Source organism: Oncorhynchus clarkii, chromosome 6 (assembly GCF_045791955.1).
Source record: "Oncorhynchus clarkii lewisi isolate Uvic-CL-2024 chromosome 6, UVic_Ocla_1.0, whole genome shotgun sequence".
In the NCBI taxonomy this organism is placed as follows: Eukaryota; Metazoa; Chordata; class Actinopteri; order Salmoniformes; family Salmonidae; genus Oncorhynchus; species Oncorhynchus clarkii.
Genome location: NC_092152.1, coordinates 61,187,913 through 61,212,101, shown reverse-complemented (window position 1 = coordinate 61,212,101; position 24,189 = coordinate 61,187,913). Strand labels below are relative to the sequence as shown.

The following is a 24,189-nucleotide window of genomic DNA, read 5'->3' as shown; positions in this document are numbered from 1 at the left end:
GTCTATAGATACAGAACAAAAAGAACGAACGACTGGGTCGCGTCCATAGATACAGAATAAAAAAAAACTAACGACTGGGTCGCGTCTCTAGCAACCCTAGATTTGTGTCGGGACTATATCTTGTAGAAGGATGAAATAGTACAAATAAATTCATCATAAACTTTTTTTAATGAAAATATGTCGATCATTATTTGAATATGTTGGTAACCTGTTGGATAAAAGTGATAATGCCCTCGAAGCCGGTGTTTGTTGGATATATTGGCATGGTTTGATGGCCTTCGGCGAACAACACCCGTGCCAATATATCCAACAAACACCAGCTTTCGAGCATTATCACTTAACTAAATACAGGATCTTTGGGGGTTTATAAGTTATTGTTTTTTCCTCTCAACTATTTAAGCAATAAGGCCAGAGGGGGTGTGGCATATGGCCAATATATCATGGCTAAGGGTTGTGCTGTTGCACAACGCAACGCAGAGTGCCTGGATACAGCCCTTAGATGTGGTATATTGGCCATATACCACTAACCCCGAGGTGCCTTATTGCTTTTATAAACCAGCCAGCATCCCGGAGTCGCCTGGAGACTGGTGTTTTGCGGGTACTATTTAATGAAGCTGCCAGTTGAGGACTTGTGAGGTGTCTGTTTCTCAAACTAGACACGAATGTACTTGTCCTCTTGCTCAGTTGTGCACCGGGGCCTCCCACTCCTCTCTCTATTATGGTTAGAGCCAGTTTGCGCTGTTCTGTGAAATGAGTAGTACACAGCGTTTCATGGCAATTTCACGCATGGAATAGCCTTCATTTCTCAAAACAAGAATAGACTGACGAGTTTCAGAAGAAAGGTCTTTGTTTCTAGCAATTTTGAGCCTGTAATAGAACCTACAAATGCTGATGCTCCAGATACTCAACTAGTCTAAAGAAGGCCCGTTGTATTGCTTCTTTAATCAGAACAACAGTTTTCAGCTGTGCTAACATAACTGCAAAAGGGTTTTCTAATGATCAAATAGCCTTTTAAAAGGATCAACTTGTATTAGGTAACACAACGTGCCATTGGAACACAGGAGTGATGGTTGCTGGTAATGGGCCTCTGTACGCCTATGTAGATATTCCATAAAAAATCTGCCATTTCCAGCTACAATAGTCATTTACAACATTAACAATGTCTACACTGTATTTCTGATCAATTTGATGTTGTTTTATTAATGGACAAAAATTATGCTTTTCTTTCAAAAACAAGGACATTTCTAAGTGACCCCAATCCTTTGAACGGTAGTGTATGTGGCAGGGTCTACAGGCAATTACGAACTATAAAAAGCTACCCGGCCACGTCACGCACACCGACGTCTTGCTTCCAGACAAACTAAACACCTTCTTTGCTCTCTTTGAGGAGAATACAATGCCACCGACGCGGCCCGCTACCAAGGACTGCTGCCCCCCCCCCCCCCCCCCCCCCCCCCTCTCCTTCTCCGTGGCCAACATGAGTAAGGCATTTAATTGCGTTAACCCTCGCAAGGCTGCTGGCCCAGACGGCATCCCTAGCCGAGGCCCCAGAGCACATATTCAATCGCTCCCTGTCCCAGTCTGCTGTCCCCACGTGCTTCAAGATGGCCACAATTGGTCCTGTACCAAAGAAGGCAACGATAACTGAACTAAATGACTATCGCCCCGTAGCACTTACTTCTGTCATCATGAAGTGCTTTGAGAGACTAGTCAAAGATCATATCACCTCCACCTTACCTGCCACCCTAAACCCATATAAGTTTGCATACTGCCCCAACAGGTCCACAGACGATGCGATCGCCATCACACTGTACACTGCCCGATCCCATCTGGACAAGAGGAATACCTATGTAAGATTGCTGTTCATTGACTACAGCTCAGCATTCAACACCGTAGTACCCTCCACCCGAGCCACTGCCTGCTCACCCCGCTATCATCCAGAAGGCGAGGTCAGTACAGGTGCATCAAAGAAGGGACCGAGAGACTGAAAAACAGCTTCTATCTCAAGGCCATCAGACTGTTATACAGCCATGACTAACACATAGAGGCTGCTGCCTACAGACTCAAATCATTGGGCACTTTAATAAATGGATCACTAGTCATTTTAAATAATGCCACTTTAATAATGTTTACATATCTTACATTACTCATCTCATATGTACAGTTGAAGTCGGAAGTTTACATACACTTAGGTTGGAGTAATTATAACTCGTTTTTCAACCACTCCACAAATTTCTTGTTAACAAACTATAGTTTTGGCATGTCGGTTAGGGCATCTACTTTGTGCATGACACAAGTAATTTTTCCAACAATTGTTTACAGACAGATTATTTCACTTATAATTCACTGTATCACAATTCCAGTGGGTCAGAAGTTTACATACGCTAAGTTGACTGTGCCTTTAAATAGCTTGGAAACTTCCAGAAAATTATGTCATGGCTTTAGAAGCTTCTGATAGGCTAATTGACATCATTTGAGTCAATTGGATGTGTACCTGTGGATGTATTTCAAGGCCTACCTTCAAACTCAGTGCCTCTTTGCTTGACATCATGGGATAATCAGAAGAAATCAGCCAAGACCTCAGAAAAAAGTGTGTAGACCTCCACAAGTATAGTTCATCCTTGGGAGCAATTTTCAAACGCCTGAAGGTACCATGTTCATCTGTACAAACAATAGTACGCAAGTATAAACACCATGGGACCACCCAGCCGTCATACAGCTCAGGTAGGAGATGCGTTCTGTCTCCTAGAGATGATCGTACTTTGGTGCGAAAAGTGCAAATCAATCCCAGAACAACAGCAAAGGAACTTGTGAAGATGCTGGAGGAAACAGGTACAAAAGTATCTATATCCACAGTAAAATGAGTCCTATATCGACATAACCTGAAAGGCCGCTCAGCAAGGAAGAAGCCACTGTTCCAAAACCGCTATAAGAAAAGCCAGACTACAGTTTGCAACTGCACATGGGGACAAAGATTGTACTTTTTGTAGAAATGTCCTCTGGTCTGATGAAACAAAAATAGAGCTGTTTGGCCATAATGACCATTGTTATGTTTGGAGGAAAAAGGTGGAGGCTTGCAAGCCGAAGAACACCATCCCAACCGTGAAGCACAGGGGTGGCAGCATCATGTTTCGGGGGTGCTTTGCTGCAGGAGGGACTGGTGCACTTCACAAAATAGATGGCAACATAAGGCAGGAAAATTATGTGGATACATTGAAGCAACATCAGTCAGGAAGATAAAGCTTGGTTGCAAACGGGTCTTCCAAATGGACAATGACCCCAAGCATACTTCCAAATTTGTGGCAAAATGGCTTAAGGACAACAAAGTCAAGGTATTGGAGTGGCCATCACAAAGCTCTGACCTTAATCCTATAGAAAATTTGTGGGCAGAACTGAAAAAATGTGTGCGAGCACGGAGGCCAACAAACCTGACTCTGAGCTCTGTCAGGAGGAATGGGACAAAATTCACCCACATTACTGTGGGAAGCTTGTGGAAGGCTGCCAGAAACATTTGACCCAAATTAAAACATTTAAAGGCAATGCTAACAAATACTAATTGAGTGTACGTAAACTTCTGACCCACTGGGAATGTGATGAAAGAAATTACAAGCTGAAATACATAATTCTCTCTACTATTATTCTCACTTTTCACATTCTTTAAATAAAGTGGTGATCCTAACTGACCTAAAACAGGGAATGTTTACTAGGATTAAATGTCAGGAATTGTGAAAAACTGAGTTTTAATGTATTTGGCTAAGGTGTATGTAAACTTCCGTCTTCAACTGTATATACTGTATTTTATACCATCTATTGCGTCTTGCCTATGCCGCTCGGCCATCGCCCGTCTATATATTTATATGCACATATTCTTATTCCATCCCTTACATTGTGTTTATTAGGTAGTCGTTGTTGAATTGTTAGATTACTGTTAGATATTACTGCACGGTCAGATCGAGAAGCACAAGCATTGCACTGCACTCGCATAAAATCAAATTGTATTGGTCACATTAACATGGTTAGCTGATGTTAATGCGAGTGTAGTGAAATGCTTGTGCTTCTAGTTCCGACTGTGCAGTAATATCTAACAAGTAATCTAACAATTTCACAACTACTACCTTATACACACATTAACATCTGCTAACCATGTTTATGTGACCAAAACAATTTGATTTGATAAACCCTTTTGATATTTCCCAAATGACACCCAAAGGAGGTGTTGAGTATTATGAATATCTCATATCTGACAGACAGTCTTTGAAAGGCCAGTCAGCAGTTGCTACATCCATTTTTGGACTGATATATGAATTAGATATATCCAGTGATTCTTGAAGAATATAACCTCTAACTGCCTTGAGCTTAGTTCCACTGTCATATCCATCAGAACCCAAAATATAAGCTTGTTTAACTCCTATGTTTGTAAACAAAGTCAATGTAAACAAACATGGTTAAAACTATCATTTTGATCTCCTAGATGGTCAGGTCAGTCCTGGCATCCATAGCTCTGTCTATTCATTTGAGGGTGGTTTCTACTTCTCAAGCACCATCCCTCCGCTGTTTACCAAAACAAGTGGTGGGGTACCCGCTTTGTCATTTCTTTTAAACTCCGGATTACCCCTTTTAAAGAGTGATTTGAATTTGGGCCTTTTGACAACACAAGTTCTAGTCCCTGATTTACTTTTATGTGTAAAAATGTGTGGTCTGTTTAGGTATAAAAGCTAATTTGCAGAGAAATGGCTGTGATATTAATGTGGAAAGTGAAAAACATAATGGTCAGTATTATGCGATGGCAACGAGACAGGAATTAATCTGAAAAATGCAGAAACCTCTTATTCCTGACTGCTCTGGAAGCCAAACTTGATTACCACAATACACTCCTGTTGAGGGGCTGTATTACAGGGATTTCTCGCTTCACGTTTGATAGTTTTTCAATCTCTACCTTCTCATGATTTGAAGGTGCAGTATTTTCCCTCAGTATTCCCTCGATCTAAAGTTCAGATCTCACAGTACTTAGTTGCAGTCTGTGTTAATATCCTGCAGACATGATAAAAACACAGCAGATAGGGTTAGGGTTAAAAATTCTATCAGCAGCAAACAGCAAACCTACTGCTCAATGATGTCCTTATTCTATACTTAAGAGGGTACACAGAACTATAGAGCTAACCTCTTCACAGCTTTACTCTACATAAATATTGCTCTATTTTAGACAGACAAATCTTCGGGTGTGCTCTTAATCAAATACCAATAAACAGTGGATATGATTTCAGGTCTGGAAATCTGCTCGTTCCACTTCCTGCCCCTATCCTCCACCCACATCCCTGTCTGTGGTAGCTGTTTAATGGTCTATGGTGTCTGTAGAGCGAACAATAGAAATGGGACTAATTTTTAACAGCACAGATAAGCACACACACCCTGCACCCAGCCTTAACCCCCGTAGGCTTGTTTATCCAACATATCAACTGGCTCACGCTCCTGAGAGCCAATGGGCGCTATCAGTTCCTGTACTGGTGATAAGGTCTACAGTGAATCAGACCCCGTTTCTGCCGCCTCTGGGAAAGTATACACAGAACCGGAAGCGCGCTTATTATAGTAAATTAAAACAGTTGGATTCTCCCATTCTCTCTTTTGTTCTTTTTTTCCATCGATGAAAGGTTGGGAGATTATATCAACAAGCTGCGTTTAATACTATTCTGTCTCCGTGCTGTTAGGGTCAATAACCCATGTTTCTTTTAGAGGGGAAAATGGGGGAAATCTGAGCATGATAAGCTGTGCGGGGTCACATAACTGTTTCTGGGGGAACTGAATATGTGTAAATGGTGAGAGGGGGACTTGCTGGTGGAGGGGGACTTGCTGGTGGAGGTGATTCCCTGTAGGAAAATCCCAGAGTCTGCCAGCCTCTATTAAATGAAGCCTGACAGAGAATAGGATTAATGGTTTTAATGAAAACCATCTTGAATCGTTCCCTGCCTCCAATTATCAGCACTTTTCTTGGTCCCGGTCGCCATGGGAGGACCAGATGCATGCAATCAAGGGGGCAGCTAGGTGAACCAGGAGGATGCTGGAGACGTCAAGCAGAAATGACCCCTCCGCCTCACCACCACATCCTCCTCCTTTCCAGGGAAAATGCAATCTCACCCTCCGTGAATGTGATGGATCGTGGGGCATATTAGAGTTGAGAGTAGAAATGGTCACAATGTCCTCTGTGGATTAGAGGGTTAAAGGAGCCGTCTTATGTCATACTGCCCTGAGAGCTGCCCTGAGAGCTGCCCTGAGAGCTGACCTGAGAGCTGACCTGAGAGCTGACCTGAGAGCTGACCTGAGAGCTGACCTGGTTACAGACGCTCAGGCCTGTCTGGAAGGAAACTATGACTGTTTCCAGGGACGGAAAGAAGCTTGTTCCATCTGCATTACAATGAATAAAGGCTACCACATGCATGTGCACTCTTACTTTTCCCTTTTGTGTTATGGAATTGATCCCATATTGGCATTCATTCAGTAACGTAAACTAAGACTCAATTAAGTGGATCTCACCAACTGTATTGCCCATAAGGGATGGTATCATTGGATTCATTGAGGCCACTGACAGAGAGGACCGTGATAAGCCTTAATAGTCCCTTTCAGCTCCTCCCCAGCCCAAATACACATCACCTGATACGCTGTGTTTGACATTCCCTTCAAAAGACTGTTTTCCATTGCTCGCTCCCCATTATCTAAATCCCCCGTATTGTACAATCTGGACACACTGTCGCTTCCCCAGAGCTGATAAGTAAAAGGACAAATATTGAACACCTGTCTGGAGCCTGCTGGGTTACACTGTTCCCAACATAGGAGAAAGATGGGGGATTTATTCACTGGTATTCAGGTCTGACGCTCGCAGGGTGTTGCGTCAAATCTCCTCCCCTGTGTATTTTATTCACACCTGCTGGGGCTTTACAATGTCCCTTCCTGGGGCACCGCTGTCGAGACATCGTCCATATCCACAGCGTTCATGTCATCGGGGAAACATCCGTTTGAGACATGGAGGGTTGAATGTCCCTTCTGGTTTTTGTTTTGTGTGCCTTTCTGTTGAGGAAGGCATCGTGTGGCTTTCAAAGGCTCCAAAGCCCAACTGTCACAGACTGTCATGCTGATAAATGAGAGGGTGTGAGGGAAATGCACACCAGGCCAGGCCTCCCTAAATGAGTACTCAAGGCCGACCACAGCTTAAACTGGGCAGTGAATAGACTGTGGGAAGGGCGGTAAGTGCCGTTGACAACTAGTTTACAGCTGATTTCAGATGATTTCTGTTCCATTGCTGATATATTGGACAGGACAGCTGTCTGTTCTCAGATAAATATGAGACCACGTTCAATAGAGCCATCTGGTTTATTGGACCAGAATTTCCATTCAATTTGTGGTCCTTTTATTTGTCATTTTCCCCTATGGAGCAGGTTCAGCCCTTGAAAATAGAGTCCAGCATTTTGAATAATGAGAGAGAACTAGCATCAGTATGTAAGGTATCTGTCCACCGCCACATGGAGCAAAATTATATACTGCTAGTCTGCACTGAAAAGAGGCTGCATATTTCATCACAAACCATGCCAACCTGTAAATCATTTTTAATAACGAACGCAAATTACATCACTATCTTCATTTAAATGGCATGTAAAGTACACCTACAAACACATTGGCTATATTATGGATATTTGCCCAGCTTGACCCTCACTTTCCTTTACCGGCTAGGCAGTGGAGGCTGCTGAGGGGAGGACGGCTCATAATAATGGCTGGAATGGAATGGTATCAAACGCATGTTTTCATCTGTTTAATACTATTCCATTCACTTCATTCCATCCATTACACTTGATTCAGACATTATTATGAGCCGTCCTCCCCTCAGCAGCCTCCACTGCTGTTGGGAGTTATGTGGGATGCAGGTTTGGGGGGTCAATTCCATTTTAAATTCCAGTTGTCTTCAATGCTTTACAATGAGGAACATTTGGAATTGAAATGGAGTTGACCCCAACCCTGGTGGGAGGAGTGAGGGTCTGCAGACCTCTGGGTGGTTGCTTCTCCTGGTTAGATCCGTGGCCTGAGAGTGAGAGGCCACGGGGCCAGAGAGGAGCTTTTCCCAGAGGCATGCCTGCTATGTGCCCTGCGCTCCTCTGCCCCAGACAGGAACTGGGATTCCACACACCACTGTTATTTCAGCAGAGTCGTCTTACAAAAACGGCAGCTTTTCTCACACCAACGCAGCGCTGCGACAGGACAGGATGTCAGAGAACAGCACAGATAAGTGCAGGGAGCAGGACATGACGTACGATCCAAACACGTCATGCAAAACAACAAAACATAAATAAATGTCATTTTTGTTTACTGTCGGGCGGCTGTTTCTTCTGGTGGCTGATTTATTGTTGCTGGTTGGTAGAAGTTTTTAAACAAATGTAGCTTTGTGTAATGAGTTTACTCACATAGAACATGTGAATGAGATCCCTCTAGTAAGCAGGCCAACAAGCAGGGTCAGTGTGTTCTCTCACTCTAATATTTGAGCTGTACAATACGGGTGGTGTAAACCAGAGATGTAGTGTGTACCGTACGGGTGGTGTAAACCAGAGATGTAGTGTGTACCGTACGGGTGGTGTAAACCAGAGATGTAGTGTGTACCGTACGGGTGGTGTAAACCAGAGATGTAGTGTGTACCGTACGGGTGGTGTACACCAGAGATGTAGTGTGTCCCGTACGGGTGGTGTACACCAGAGATGTAGTGTGTCCCGTACGGGTGGTGTAAACCAGAGATGTAGTGTGTACCGTACGGGTGGTGTAAACCAGAGATGTAGTGTGTACCGTACGGGTGGTGTAAACCAGAGATGTAGTGTGTACCGTACGGGTGGTGTAAACCAGAGATGTAGTGTGTACCGTACGGGTGGTGTAAACCAGAGATGTAGTGTGTACCGTACGGGTGGTGTAAACCAGAGATGTAGTGTGTACCGTACGGGTGGTGTAAACCAGAGATGTAGTGTGTACCGTACGGGTGGTGTAAACCAGAGATGTAGTGTGTACCGTACGGGTGGTGTAAACCAGAGATGTAGTGTGTACCGTACGGGTGGTGTAAACCAGAGATGTAGTGTGTCCCGTACGGGTGGTGTAAACCAGAGATGTAGTGTGTACCGTACGGGTGGTGTAAACCAGAGATGTAGTGTGTACCGTACGGGTGGTGTAAACCAGAGATGTAGTGTGTACCGTACGGGTGGTGAAACCAGAGATGTAGTGTGTACCGTACGGGTGGTGTAAGCCAGAGATGTAGTGTGTACCGTACGGGTGGTGTAAACCAGAGATGTAGTGTGTACCGTACGGGTGGTGTACACCAGAGATGTAGTGTGTCCCGTACGGGTGGTGTAAACCAGAGATGTAGTGTGTACCGTACGGGTGGTGTAAACCAGAGATGTAGTGTGTACCGTACGGGTGGTGTAAACCAGAGATGTAGTGTGTACCGTACGGGTGGTGTAAACCAGAGATGTAGTGTGTACCGTACGGGTGGTGTAAACCAGAGATGTAGTGTGTACCGTACGGGTGGTGTAAACCAGAGATGTAGTGTGTACCGTACGGGTGGTGTAAACCAGAGATGTAGTGTGTACCGTACGGGTGGTGTAAACCAGAGATGTAGTGTGTACCGTACGGGTGGTGTAAACCAGAGATGTAGTGTGTACCGTACGGGTGGTGTAAACCAGAGATGTAGTGTGTCCCGTACGGGTGGTGTAAACCAGAGATGTAGTGTGTACCGTACGGGTGGTGTAAACCAGAGATGTAGTGTGTACCGTACGGGTGGTGTAAACCAGAGATGTAGTGTGTACCGTACGGGTGGTGTAAACCAGAGATGTAGTGTGTACCGTACGGGTGGTGTAAACCAGAGATGTAGTGTGTACCGTACGGGTGGTGTAAACCAGAGATGTAGTGTGTACCGTACGGGTGGTGTAAACCAGAGATGTAGTGTGTACCGTACGGGTGGTATAAACCAGAGATGTAGTGTGTACCGTACGGGTGGTGAAACCAGAGATGTAGTGTGTACCGTACGGGTGGTGTAAACCAGAGATGTAGTGTGTACCGTACGGGTGGTGTAAACCAGAGATGTAGTGTGTACCGTACGGGTGGTGTAAACCAGAGATGTAGTGTGTACCGTACGGGTGGTGTAAACCAGAGATGTAGTGTGTACCGTACGGGTGGTGTAAACCAGAGATGTAGTGTGTACCGTACGGGTGGTGTAAACCAGAGATGTAGTGTGTACCGTACGGGTGGTGTAAACCAGAGATGTAGTGTGTACTGTACGGGTGGTGTAAACCAGAGATGTAGTGTGTACCGTACGGGTGGTGTAAACCAGAGATGTAGTGTGTACCGTACGGGTGGTGTACATCAGAGATGTAGTGTGTACCGTACGGGTGGTGTAAACCAGAGATGTAGTGTGTACCGTACGGGTGGTGTAAACCAGAGATGTAGTGTGTACCGTACGGGTGGTGTAAACCAGAGATGTAGTGTGTACCGTACGGGTGGTGTAAACCAGAGATGTAGTGTGTACCGTACGGGTGGTGTAAACCAGAGATGTAGTGTGTCCCGTACGGGTGGTGTAAACCAGAGATGTAGTGTGTCCCGTACGGGTGGTGTAAACCAGAGATGTAGTGTGTCCCGTACGGGTGGTGTAAACCAGAGATGTAGTGTGTACCGTACGGGTGGTGTAAACCAGAGATGTAGTGTGTACCGTACGGGTGGTGTAAACCAGAGATGTAGTGTGTACCGTACGGGTGGTGAAACCAGAGATGTAGTGTGTACCGTACGGGTGGTGTAAGCCAGAGATTGAGTGTGTACCGTACGGGTGGTGTAAACCAGAGATGTAGTGTGTACCGTACGGGTGGTGTAACCCAGAGATATAGTGTGTACCGTACGGGTGGTGTAAACCAGAGATGTAGTGTGTACCGTACGGGTGGTGTAAACCAGAGATGTAGTGTGTACCGTACGGGTGGTGTAAACCAGAGATGTAGTGTGTACCGTACGGGTGGTGTAAACCAGAGATGTAGTGTGTCCCGTACGGGTGGTGTAAACCAGAGATGTAGTGTGTACCGTACGGGTGGTGTAAACCAGAGATGTAGTGTGTACCGTACGGGTGGTGTAAACCAGAGATGTAGTGTGTACCGTACGGGTGGTGTAAACCAGAGATGTAGTGTGTACCGTACGGGTGGTGTAAACCAGAGATGTAGTGTGTACCGTACGGGTGGTGTAAACCAGAGATGTAGTGTGTACCGTACGGGTGGTATAAACCAGAGATGTAGTGTGTACCGTACGGGTGGTGAAACCAGAGATGTAGTGTGTACCGTACGGGTGGTGTAAACCAGAGATGTAGTGTGTACCGTACGGGTGGTGTAAACCAGAGATGTAGTGTGTACCGTACGGGTGGTGTAAACCAGAGATGTAGTGTGTACCGTACGGGTGGTGTAAACCAGAGATGTAGTGTGTACCGTACGGGTGGTGTAAACCAGAGATGTAGTGTGTACCGTACGGGTGGTGTAAACCAGAGATGTAGTGTGTACCGTACGGGTGGTGTAAACCAGAGATGTAGTGTGTACTGTACGGGTGGTGTAAACCAGAGATGTAGTGTGTACCGTACGGGTGGTGTAAACCAGAGATGTAGTGTGTACCGTACGGGTGGTGTACATCAGAGATGTAGTGTGTACCGTACGGGTGGTGTAAACCAGAGATGTAGTGTGTACCGTACGGGTGGTGTAAACCAGAGATGTAGTGTGTACCGTACGGGTGGTGTAAACCAGAGATGTAGTGTGTACCGTACGGGTGGTGTAAACCAGAGATGTAGTGTGTACCGTACGGGTGGTGTAAACCAGAGATGTAGTGTGTCCCGTACGGGTGGTGTAAACCAGAGATGTAGTGTGTCCCGTACGGGTGGTGTAAACCAGAGATGTAGTGTGTCCCGTACGGGTGGTGTAAACCAGAGATGTAGTGTGTACCGTACGGGTGGTGTAAACCAGAGATGTAGTGTGTACCGTACGGGTGGTGTAAACCAGAGATGTAGTGTGTACCGTACGGGTGGTGAAACCAGAGATGTAGTGTGTACCGTACGGGTGGTGTAAGCCAGAGATTGAGTGTGTACCGTACGGGTGGTGTAAACCAGAGATGTAGTGTGTACCGTACGGGTGGTGTAACCCAGAGATATAGTGTGTACCGTACGGGTGGTGTAAGCCAGAGATTGAGTGTGTGTGTGTTTCCAGTCAGTGGACGGTGTTAGGAATTGAAAACCGGTCAAGGTGTGGAGAAATGCGCGATGCAAAATACAAGACTTCTATGTTTAAAGGTTTAACAGACAGACAGATAGGAAGACATTAGGTTCGCAGCAAATCTTCCCTCTTCCAGAGGGGAGGGCAGACCTAAACACTCTTTCCTTATCTGTTTGCTGTTTCACCCTTTCGTGCCTGGTTCCAAAACATTCAATCAAGGCTGAGACCTTGGGGTTGAATAGACCTGTACATTTGAAACGTCTTAATCGCTTAAGGACACCCATGGCTGATTTTATGGCTCAAGGGCTCAGATAGCAGTTACTAAGACCTGCTTTACAGTGACCTAAAGGCCAAATTTCAATAGGGAATAATCATAAGAAAAGAACAGACCCACAGTGCCCTCATTTAAACCACAACGCCCTCTGTACCCTGGACTGTTGTGTCCGGAGGCTGGCCCCGTGGACTCCTCTCCATAACAGCCATGTTTACACTGGCCATCTAAACCAGCTTTTTTACGATGCGCTGGAAAAAATAAGCCGTTATGCCTGAGGTCCTCTTTTTGGAGAGCCCCCCCTTTACAAGTGAGGTAAATTCAATGAAAGAAATACTTTGTTTTAATTCAATAACAAAACAACAACAAAAACACAGCACAGTATCGCTCAGAGTGCCTGGCAGGTGTCGGCTCATTTCTCAGGGATGAAACTCAGTTGGGTTCTGTTTTCGACTTGTGCCTGTTATTCCATCTCCCCTGAGTCTAAATCGTGTACAAGAATAAATAAACCCAACAGCTGCAGGATAACCTCCAGACCAAACTGGGAAACGTGTGGCAGTTTAGCGGCCTGCGTATTAAACACAATACCCTGCTCTTTTAACATGCACTGTTTTTCTTTCCACTCTAACCCGGGCCCAGGAACCCTGCTGCACCCCTCCATGTCAGGTGCACTACAGTCACAAGACTTGTTAAAACAATGTTCAGAGCTACTCTCGTAAATGTTCAAATTCCTCCGAATGATCCCGTTTCATGGAAAATCCAGTAATGTCACCCCAGATTTCAGGTTTTGGTTGAGGTTTTGCGACGCTTACAGCACAAGGGTGAGTGGGGAAGGAGGGCGCCCGCTGAAAACATTTTTTTTAAAGACGTCACCGGAGCAAATTTCTGCCCGTCTCTGAAAATACAAACTAGAAAAGGCAAAACATGGCCTAGAAAAAAGGTCCTGCAGTTCACTGAGTTAAGGTTTGATCTCCCTGTAGTGAACTACACTACCCAGTGGCCTCTGCTCACCTCTGGCTTTCACCAAGAACCCTGCTGCCCCCACTCAGATCCAAAACTAGACCTTCTCAGATAGTTCACTATCCGATGAGAGATGATGAGGCCATAACTGCAATGGTTGTCATTGGCTGTCATGTCACGCTGTCCCTGGTGTGAAGATGGATGTGATTTTAGTATCATGTTTGGTTTGTGTTATGTCTTGATAGTACTTAGACATAGTGATGGCAGGTCTCATATGTCATTTCCACATTGGTCTCTGAGGAGAGACCTCATATGAAACCTGCTCTGGGAAGAAGACTACATCCCACGCTCTGGTTCCCTATGAGGAGCTGTCTCCCTCTGGTCTCGTATTAAGACACTGGAATGCACCTCCACATTCCATTCCTACTTTATCTCTTGGAAGAGGAAACGATCCCAAAACTTTGATTACGGTGCAGATTACTTAGTGGTGTGCAATGACCGTGTAAATACAGGTAAGTGGGTCTAGGCGTGCATATCTTTTTGATATGTTTTTCGAGGTCATGTCACCCTAGCTCTAGCCTTCAACTATACTGTGACACAGGACACATGCTGAAGAGTAGCAAGGCAGTTACAGAATTTGGAGTTGAGTATTAAAGAGACTATCCATGTAATAACAATGACATCATGATTTTCCAGTAGCAGGGGTAGAGAGCCGGGGGATTGAGGTGGTTGTTACGGTAGGCAGGCTGTGTGTCTGACATTTATCAGCCCTGTCACGTATCTTTTTTACATTTTTTATATCGATTTTCCATCTCATACATGAAAAGATAAACATGTCCAACACAGAGAGTGTCTGTGATGGATCTTGATCCTGCACAATTGGAAAGGAGGGCGGGGACAGTCTTAGCCTTTTCACAAAGTTCACATTGCGTCACTGAGGGGTGCACGCGAAATCAAATGTTCACTGTGCATGAAATTATTTAAAAGGATGATGCTCAGAAAGCAGGTCCATGAATAATACTCTCTCACTGCGCTGGTGTACTACCTCTAGCTCGCAATGCAACGTTGAATATTATTTCATCTTCAGGTCTAGTATTAGTCATAAATGTAAATTGGTGTTCGTGGAATCAACCTAAATCTGGGATCAGGGTTAAGCCTGTAAATGCAGTACCTAGCCTCCTGTCTGCTGTAATTGAGGGGGTGGTAGAGCAGCACTGAGCCGTTAAACTGCCCTTCACCCTGCAGGCCACAGAGAAAAACAGCCCTATAAAACACAATCAAAGCCCTAAGCTCGTCCCTTAACACTGACTTGTTGTAGCTGCTAATTTTCTTGAGCCAGTCAACGCCTGTAAAGGAAAATCCCCCATGATTCCACAGGGACCTGCAGCGTTCGTTCACTACACTGGGAGTTTGTGCCTGTGTCTTTACTGTGGCCCGTTTCACACCACCGATGGGAGCTGACAGCTTTATGGGGAGACCAATCAAAGCTGCCTCACACAAACATGTGGCGAGGAGGCGGGGCTTCAGGGCTAGAGCGGGCAGGGGGCCATTTTATGGTCAGCAGCACAGTTCGGCACGGTCAGTAGCTCCATGCCATCCACAGGCTTGTTCCCATTTTGTTTAAAAACGGGCAATTAACTGTTACAAGCGATTCCTGCTTAGACTCTAAATGTACTGCTGTGATTACTAGTGCCTCCATGGCCTCAGTATGTGTTCTGACTGGTGGAAAATGAAGCTTAATTTTGAAGGTGAGATGATGTTGAGGCAGATCAGGACAGGTCCTTGGAAAACACTTCAACCCACACCCTCTATAATGACCCGCTGTCCTGTTCATGCTCGGTTAGTACTGTGCACCCTGCTATTTCCTGAACCTATTTTACCTGAGAGATGGGAGGAACTGATTATCCTCCCTTTTCATATTCTACATTGCCCCCCCCCCCCCCCCCATTCCTCTCCTCTAACTCCATCTCTCTCTTTTCTCCAGGACATACTGGACGTTTCATCAAGGCTCTGTTCTGCACCAGTCTCCTCTTCCTGCTAGCCCATGTCTCCTTCCAGATCTGCCTGTACACTATCCCTGACCTGGACCATGCGCTGGGAAACAACTGTGAGTGAATATAGACGTCTTTGACACAGGCCGTTCCATTGCCACGTTTTCAGTCTGCATGTCTAAACAATGGCCCGTGCCATACATAAGGGGCTTGTTTAGGTTCAATCAATCACTTAGACCTCGTGTCAAACTCATCCCGCCGAGTGTCTGCGGGTTTTCGCTCCTCCCTTGAACTTTGATTGATCAATTAAGGTCACTGATTAGTAAGGAGCTCTCCTCACCTGGTTGTCTAGGTCTTAATAGAAAGGAAAAACCAGCAGACACTAGGCCCTCCTTGGAATGAGTTTGACACCCCTGACTTAGACTAAAGAAACTCCATGAAATCATTGCTTCTCCCTCCCCAATTTTATTTTGACACGTTAAGTCCAGCTGTCTTGGCGCTCAGTCTACTGCTCAGTATTCCACGCTGGTGGCTAATGACGATCAGTGAATGCTCCATGCTTGCAACCGTCCGTCTGTAGAAAATGTGGATTTTGTTTTGTGGTCTGCACTTATTTTGGCCAGGCCATATAAATATCTCCTTAAGGAGCTTTAATAGCTAAAGCAGTGTTCTTTGATGTCATATTATTTGCTTCTCTGGACCATGTGAGTTAGTCCACCATGCTGACTCCAGCTTCAGTCTGTCCATGCCTGGGTTCCTCACAAACCCGTTAAAATACCGACACGGGGACTTACTCCCAGAGTTACTGGGGGCTCATGGGAACATCTATGGTAGCTGCAGCTGGACGCTATGTTGTAGTTGTTCTCTACCGTTTTTGCCTTGTATGACATGTCCCGCCCCTAAACGACACTCCATGTCAGAGCAAGAGTGGCCTGGGGAGAGCTGGTAGTCCTAACACTCTCTGTCTTTACAGGTAGTTTGTGGGACACACTATCGAGGCATGTCGGTGTATCCAGGTATGTGAGGAATGTTTGGAAACTGTGTATCTTGTCACTGAGGATCATTCCTCCCTGAACTGTGTGTGGAGATCATTTACTATTATCTGCAGAATTCAACCAATGTTCACTCTTATGTCTCTTTTTGTTATTTATGTTTGTTCTTTGACCTTATGACTCACTGCTAGTGGTACATGTTATCATTTATGTACCCTCTTTACTGTCTTTGTGTAAGTGTGTGAGAATGTACACAGTGTAGTTCCTTGTTAGGTCTTTGACCCCTGCATGTGGCTCTGTCTTCTAGGCTGCCCCTGGATGACCCGTGGAGTGTGGTGCGTCTGCTGACCCCTGACCTGGGGGTGTTTGTGATCTCTCTGGTTACCCTGGTGGTGTGTAACCGGCTGGTCAAGAGGAGAGATGACGTCACTTTCCTGCCGGTAGCCTCCGACTCCACACAGGGGGTGAGTGGTTATCTACTCTATAGACAGAGACTGGGCCTCACCGCTATGCTGCTATTAATATGTGGGACATGTGCGCTCACACACATTTCTCATGCAAATGCTAGGTAAAATACCCCAGAAACACTTACATGCAGTGTTCCTGCCTGAACAGGAACACTGTTATCTCTCCAGCGTTGCACTTCATCGTGTATTTCCTTTGTAGAATCATAGCCTCGCCAAGGGTTCTGAAGGAACTGCAACATCCCTGATGAATTGAAATACATTTTGCCGAAGTTATAGAATTACTGCTGTCTGTTCAGAAATAAATTCAATCATTCAGAATAGCCTACTACACAATGAGAAGGCCTATAATTTAGCAATGAGAAAGCCTATAATTTAGTCACAGAGGATCTTTTTTTTTTTTAATAGGCTAGCTGTGCATTGTAGTCCAATAGCATAACAAGGAATTTCCAGGAACACGCGGCTAGTCTGGCAGTGGTAAACCAGCACGTACATGTAGACAAAACAGGCCTTTCGAAATACAGTATTTCAAATACAATCCAGGGAAAATACAGTATTTCAAATACAATCCAGGGAAAATACAGTATTTCAAATACAATCCAGGGAAAATACAGTATTTTAAATACAATCCAGGGAAAATACAGTATTTCAAATACAATCCAGGGAAAATACAGTATTTCAAATACAATCCAGGGAAAATACAGTATTTCAAATACAATCCAGGGAAAATACAGTATTTCAAATATAATCCAGGGAAAATACAGTATTTCAAATACAATCCAGGGAAAATACAGTATTTCAAATACAATCCAGGGAAAATACAGTATTTCAAATACAATCCAGGGAAAATACAGTATTTTAAATACAATCCAGGGAAAATACAGTATTTCAAATACAATCCAGGGAAAATACAGTATGTCAAATACAATCCAGGGAAAATACAGTATTTCAAATACAATCCAGGGAAAATACAGTATTTCAAATACAATCCAGGGAAAATACAGTATTTCAAATACAATCCAGGGAAAATACAGTATTTCAAATACAATCCAGGGAAAATACAGTATTTCAAATACAATCCAGGGAAAATACAGTATTTCAAATACAATCCAGGGAAAATACAGTATTTCAAATATAATCCAGGGAAAATACAGTATTTCAAATACAATCCAGGGAAAATACAGTATTTCAAATATAATCCAGGGAAAATACAGTATTTCAAATACAATCCAGGGAAAATACAGTATTTCAAATATAATCCAGGGAAAATACAGTATTTCAAATATAATCCAGGGAAAATACAGTATTTCAAATACAATCCAGGGAAAATACAGGTTGGAAAGCAAATGGCTCCTGCTGAAAAGGAGCCATTTCCAAATATTGTTTTACAAAAGAGAGAGAGAGGCTTTTGGCACGAGTGCATCAGCCATCGCCTATGAGTGAGCTGCGCGTCATTGGGTGAGTCAGTGAAACTGGAAAGCATGTTTAGGACTATGACTTCCTCCTCAATATGTGTCTCCACACAACAAGGCCTGGGCTATTGATGGATTCAAGACAATGTCGCTTTCATTGATCTCAGTTTGTCAGTGTCAAAGTAGCCTGCCATTTCGATCATTTGTGCAGTATAAAAAAAGATTCTGACAAAGTCTCTAGTCATGTAACATGACGTATGAAATGCGTTTATAAAAGTCCCACAAACATTTGGACCCTAGGCTACTATACATGTTCCCCATGTGTGCAACTTCTGTAAGTGCCTCTACTCTACTGCGCTATGCCACTACGCAAATGCAACGATATGCATGCAATGCTTTATTATAAAGTGGGATTTTCTTCATGAGTTCCGGTAGCTCAGAACCCCCCAGGTCACACCTCTCTCGCGCTCACTTTGTGTTCCGGCACCTTCCGGCATTGCTTCTATGGTAATACTCCAAGCCATATATAGTAATGGTCTTGCCCTGCGAATCAGTGAGTCACAAATAATAAGCAGTGTCCCTGGCTTCCACCACTCAGGAAATGGAAGTGGTTGGTTATGGCACCCAATGTCTTGTCTCTGATTAAAGAGGAGGGTTATGGCTGAGGTGTTAGAATGAAAATCTGAGCTGGGCTGGCCATGTCTGCCTCACCCACTCGCTTGCCTCAAGCCCTTCCACACGGTTCATATTAACTTCATGTTTTGTACACAACCATTTCTTACATTTAAATAGTTATGTTGTACATGTTCCAAAATTGCAGAGTAGGACATCGCATTCAGAATATTCACATAATTTAAGCTCACAAAGACGCACAACCGAATGCTTCTGTGAAAGCCCATCTTCCTTTTGATGCAGCCAGATACTGCTGAAGGCACTGTTGTGCAATCACTGCTGATAAGAACAGATTCACCTACTGTCAGCCTATGAGCAAGAGGACATACAGGTACTGGAGGGCAGCATTATTCTCTATGGAACTGTATCTTGTGATGAAATGCTGTTGTGGTATGCTACAGTAGTTTAGTGTTACTGCTCTCTGGTGTGTTGGTGTTTGTTGTGGTGTTACTGGGGCAGAGAGAGAGACACAGTGAGGTAATGGGAAGGTTCCCTCAGGCCTGGTGCTGGTGACAGTGGTAGCTATTGTTCCACCAGCTGAGTTGGTTTCCCGCTCTGCTTTGCAGTGTGGCAGGCTAGTCCATCCTCAGCCTGCCTGCCCAGACGTAATGCTGCCTCCTACCCATGGGCCTCTCATACACACACACGCACACACACACACACACACACACAGACACACACACAGACACACACACAAACAGACACTGAGGTTTCACCAGCCAGTCTATTAGTGGAAGATTTTTTGTCGCCGACAGTCTCGACTTCTCTTCACTCTCCAGACTACGTTGTACTTTCAATCTCATTTTTTTTCTCTCCCTAATTTCTTTCTTTCTGTTGCCTTGAGCAACAGCTTTCTACTCCTGTCGTAGTCAGGGCAACCACCCAAACAAACACAGCCTGCCCTGATCTGTGTCAGAAAAGGATAAAAGGAACATGACTCGATCAATGAACAAACACAACCAAACTGCTGTTGAGCCTCTTGTCCACTCTCTGACAAGAGCCTATTACATAGCTACTATTGGCAAAAAACAAAAAAATCAACAATTTCTCGAAAGTTTTGTTCTTCATTAGGAGAAATCTGCTTTCTCTGTTAAATCTGTATATCAGTTAGAATGTTCCTGCATACTGTGTTCTTTGCTTCAGAAGTGCTGTACTGATTGAGGGAGCACTCTGACAATTGATTGCCATGTGTTGACTGGGTGCCAGGGGTTGCCCCTCTGCTCTGCTCAGACAATACGTTGTTCAGACAGACCGCCCACTAGTTCTGCCTGACTGTACAGTACACTCAACAGCAATTGAGCAGCTCTCTACTCTCCCACACTCCCACTCTCAGACCTGCACACACATCAAAAACAACATTCTCACAACATCTCTGTGATGTTGTGAGAACATCTCGTTCCGACCGTAACGTTCTGCGGCTGTTCCTGTGTTTGGGAATGAGCGGCTGCCTCCAGCCAGAGAGGCTGAGACAATGGTCTTTGATGTGGCCGGGACTCAGGGGACTGGCTGTGGAACCTGGTGGTTTTCAGCTGGGGAAACGGGAGACTGTGTTTGTGAAATGGGCAGTTTGGGCACATCCTTTAACACATACAGTATACCTCACCCCACCCTCTCATCACACTGCATTCACTTTCTCGCTGGCTCACATGGTTTCACTCAGAACTACATCTAAGGGAGGACAAGGGAGCCAGCAGTGGTTTGTCAGTAACAAAAATGTTCCTGTCTTATTTTGTAGAGTCTTCTTCTTTCAAGGATTAGTCTTCTTGAAAACCCCAAGCATACTCCATGTGCAGGTCCAGAAACCGAATCACATTAGGTTGTGCACGTGGCTAACCCTTGACCCGGTCCCCCCTGTTCATCCAGGGTGTGTGGGAGGGATGTTGTACGGGTGACAGGTTTGGTGTATGTGACAGGGTGTGTGGGAGGGATGTTGTGCGGGTGACAGGTTTGGTGTGTGGGAGGGATGTTGTACGGGTGACAGGTTTGGTGTATGTGACAGGGTGTGTGGGAGGGATTTTGTACGGGTGACAGGTTTGGTGTATTTTTTACAGGGTGTGTGTGAGGGATGTTGTACGGATGACAGGTTTGGTGTATGTGACAGGGTGTGTGGGAGGGATGTTGTACGGGTGACAGGTTTGGTGTATGTGACAGGGTGTGTGGGAGGGATGTTGTGCGGGTGACAGGTTTGGTGTATGTGACAGGGTGTGTGGGAGGGATGTTGTACGGGTGACAGGTTTGGTGTATGTGACAGGGTGTGTGGGAGGGATGTTGTGCGGGTGACAGGTTTGGTGTATTTGACAGGGTGTGTGTGAGGAATGCCATCCCTCTTAGCCCACCCAAAGCGGGGATTCCTCAGTAATGAGACTCCTATGGTCAACGGTTGACTTCACACGCTGGGGGTGTCAACGACTCCCCTGGAACAGGTCACACTGAGAGGAGGCTGGAGTCATGAAGGCCAGGCAGTCATCAGAGCAGCAGCATAGACTGCAGAGGAGCCACTGGACAGTCCGGAGAAGAGAGGGGACGTGATGGAGGGAAATGGGGAGGGAGGGAGTGTGAGGGAAAGAGCAGGAATGTATAACAGATGGAGAGGGTGTATTAGGGAGATGGAGAGAGAGGTATGGGAGTGCCGGCGGCAGGAGAGTGATGTTGATGATGATCTCTTGGGAGGAACCCTAGATGAAGGAATGTTCTGGGTGCTTGATCTTTCTGCCTCCTAGCAATACTTCTCCCAGACAATCATAAGACCTCGCTAGAAGGAGAGAGAAGCGTCTGAAAGAATTGAAAAGTTAGTGAGAGGCAAGCATCTGTCTAGAGAGATACTTCTGGTCATAGGAAGAGATAGGAAAAGCTGTATTAATTAAACATGAGGTAGAGGGGGGAGGGAGGGGCCTACTTTCCTTGTGTCTGTCTTTTGATAGTTCTACCACTGAGCAGTCAGCAGCACACAGACTAACCCGAACGCTCTAGGTTAAACAGAAGACGACAGGGACTCGAGGTAGTTGGACTCCCACACACACAGACACACACGCCACACACTCTGCCTCTTATGTACTGTATTCCGTCATCGAGAATAATGTTGCTGATGCTTAAGATAATGCATTTTTGGTAATGGAAAGTTGCAGATAGTACACCCGTAGGAGGGAAAAAAATGCGCTATCTAGAACCTTAAACGATGTGTTTGTCAGGGAGTTTCCCCTTTTGAACATAATGCCGCAGTCAGAAAGTGATCTCTATGAGTGTGTGATGTGCCATGTCAGTTTGACCTTTTACAATGTTGACCTACTGTATGTACGTAACTGTAGATGACAAGAATAGTATCACGTATGTCTGATGGTTATGCTTTGTGCCCGGTTCTTGTCATGGAAGTTAAGTGCTCTTGATAACGGGGATACAGATGGCGTTGGATCTGAGATTTTACCGCTCTGTTGACGTTACACTTTATTGAAGTATTTGTTCTCTTCCGTTTTATTGTGCAGTTGCTGCTGTCTCAATGGGACTCCCTGCTTAAAAGTTCAATAACAAAACATTATGAATTTCATTTATGAATATCGGTTTACATTTGCCTCATGCTTTGGTTCTTTCCAGACAGAGGATGGGTCAGAGACAAAGGAGGGTGAAGAGGAGGAGGAAGAGGAGGGAGATGAGGAAGGCATTTCGTCGCCCAGTGAACCTGGGGATGACGTGGTTTCTGCAGCAACTCGTGCCAAGCAGCTGGCGGCCCGGCTCCGAGTCACAGCCCAGAAGGTCCTGAGGGACCTGGGCCGGATCCTGGCCATCACCCTGCTGGCTCTGGCTGGTGAGAACTAGAGGGAGGAGAGTGTAGAGTGAAATGGAATCAATAGAATAATCCCTGTATTACTGCTTAATTATAAAAGGAAATTAATTAGCAGAAGAAAATTAACAGTTTTCAGATAGTTTCCTGCAATTCTACACATTTTGACATAGGGTGGAGAGAAATGTTTGTAGTTTTTAATGATATCTGAGTGAGACTAACAACGTCAGTGCCCCCCCCCATCCAAACTCTAATTCCACCTCGATTACTACAAGTTTAGATAGCTGGCCACTAGACTAACCTACCAATCTAAAACATGTTTCCTGACATGGGCCAATTGAGTTACTAACAGTGACTGACGTAACAGGAGAACATCTGTTGATGCACAACCAAATTTCTAAATGGCACCTTTTGTATTCTAGTATTCTGCCTGGCAACAGTAAGTTGAGCCAAAAAATGTCATTTTGGTGGGAAATTGAACCAAGGGCCTTCAAAAGGGGGGCCGCCAGTTACCCATCCCTGCATTGAAGTATGGGGGAACCGCTTTAAGATGTCCATGTAGGGTTTGTTGTATTTGAGAGACGACGTGCAGTATTGTTGTATTGTGTTGATGAAGTCCCTCGCCTGTATCTCTGTTCCCCAGGCATCACCTTACCCTCGGCCTTCTCTGCAATCTACTTCCTGCTTTTCATCGGCGTGTGCACATGGTGGGCCTGCCACTTTCCCATCAGCCACCTAGGCTTCAATGTGCTGTGTGTGATGGTGGGCTTTTTCACAGCGGGCCACCTGGTGTGTCTCTACCTGTACCAGTGCCCCATTGCCCAGGGCATCTTCCCCCCTGCCAGCCTGTGGGCCAGGTCAGTGCCCCACCCCACCTCTACCCAAATAAGTCATTCTATTCTGTTTTAGTCATTGTATTTCATGTCTCTAGTAGCTACCCAGCTTTACTTCTCACAGGGACTGGCAGCAGCCATAGCGATGCTCCTGGTTGGCACACTAGCTCAAGATTGTGATTCAAACATATTGATTCTGAAGTGATTTGTACACAATGACTCCTTGGCGCACAAGGTTCTGATAAACTTAAACAAATATTTTTGGGGTTGTGATCTTGTTGAGACGGTTACAGACTGCACTCTTAGCTAACAGCTGATGAGTGGAACTGAGACAGTTCTCAGTGTTTCATAGTTCTCAGTATCAATGGAGGGAAGGAGGGGGAAGAAGAGGAATGGAGGGAAATGAGAGGGGAGGAGTGGAGTGAGATTGTGAAAGCTGGGGGGGGGGTGATGAACCCGTCCTGTAGCATTCCATCTCGGTGCCTCAGGGTTTTGGCACAGGATGCTTGAGAGAGAGAGGGAGAGATATGTACTGCTGTTATCAAGGCTTCCCAGGTGGAAACACATGTGA

At 45.4% G+C, this 24,189-nt stretch overlaps 1 protein-coding gene across 1 annotated transcript in view; it reads left to right on the top strand.

The window, feature by feature from the left end:
- The window catches only part of LOC139411379 (piezo-type mechanosensitive ion channel component 1-like), an 80,188-nt gene that overhangs the window by 26,554 nt on the left and 29,445 nt on the right, over positions 1–24,189 (top strand). Inside the window, exons 3-7 of the mRNA XM_071157662.1 lie at positions 15,464–15,586; positions 16,444–16,486; positions 16,770–16,926; positions 22,599–22,809; positions 23,429–23,642. Of these exons, the coding sequence (XP_071013763.1) occupies positions 15,464–15,586; positions 16,444–16,486; positions 16,770–16,926; positions 22,599–22,809; positions 23,429–23,642 (748 nt within the window). The remainder of the gene's footprint in view (positions 1–15,463; positions 15,587–16,443; positions 16,487–16,769; positions 16,927–22,598; positions 22,810–23,428; positions 23,643–24,189) is intronic.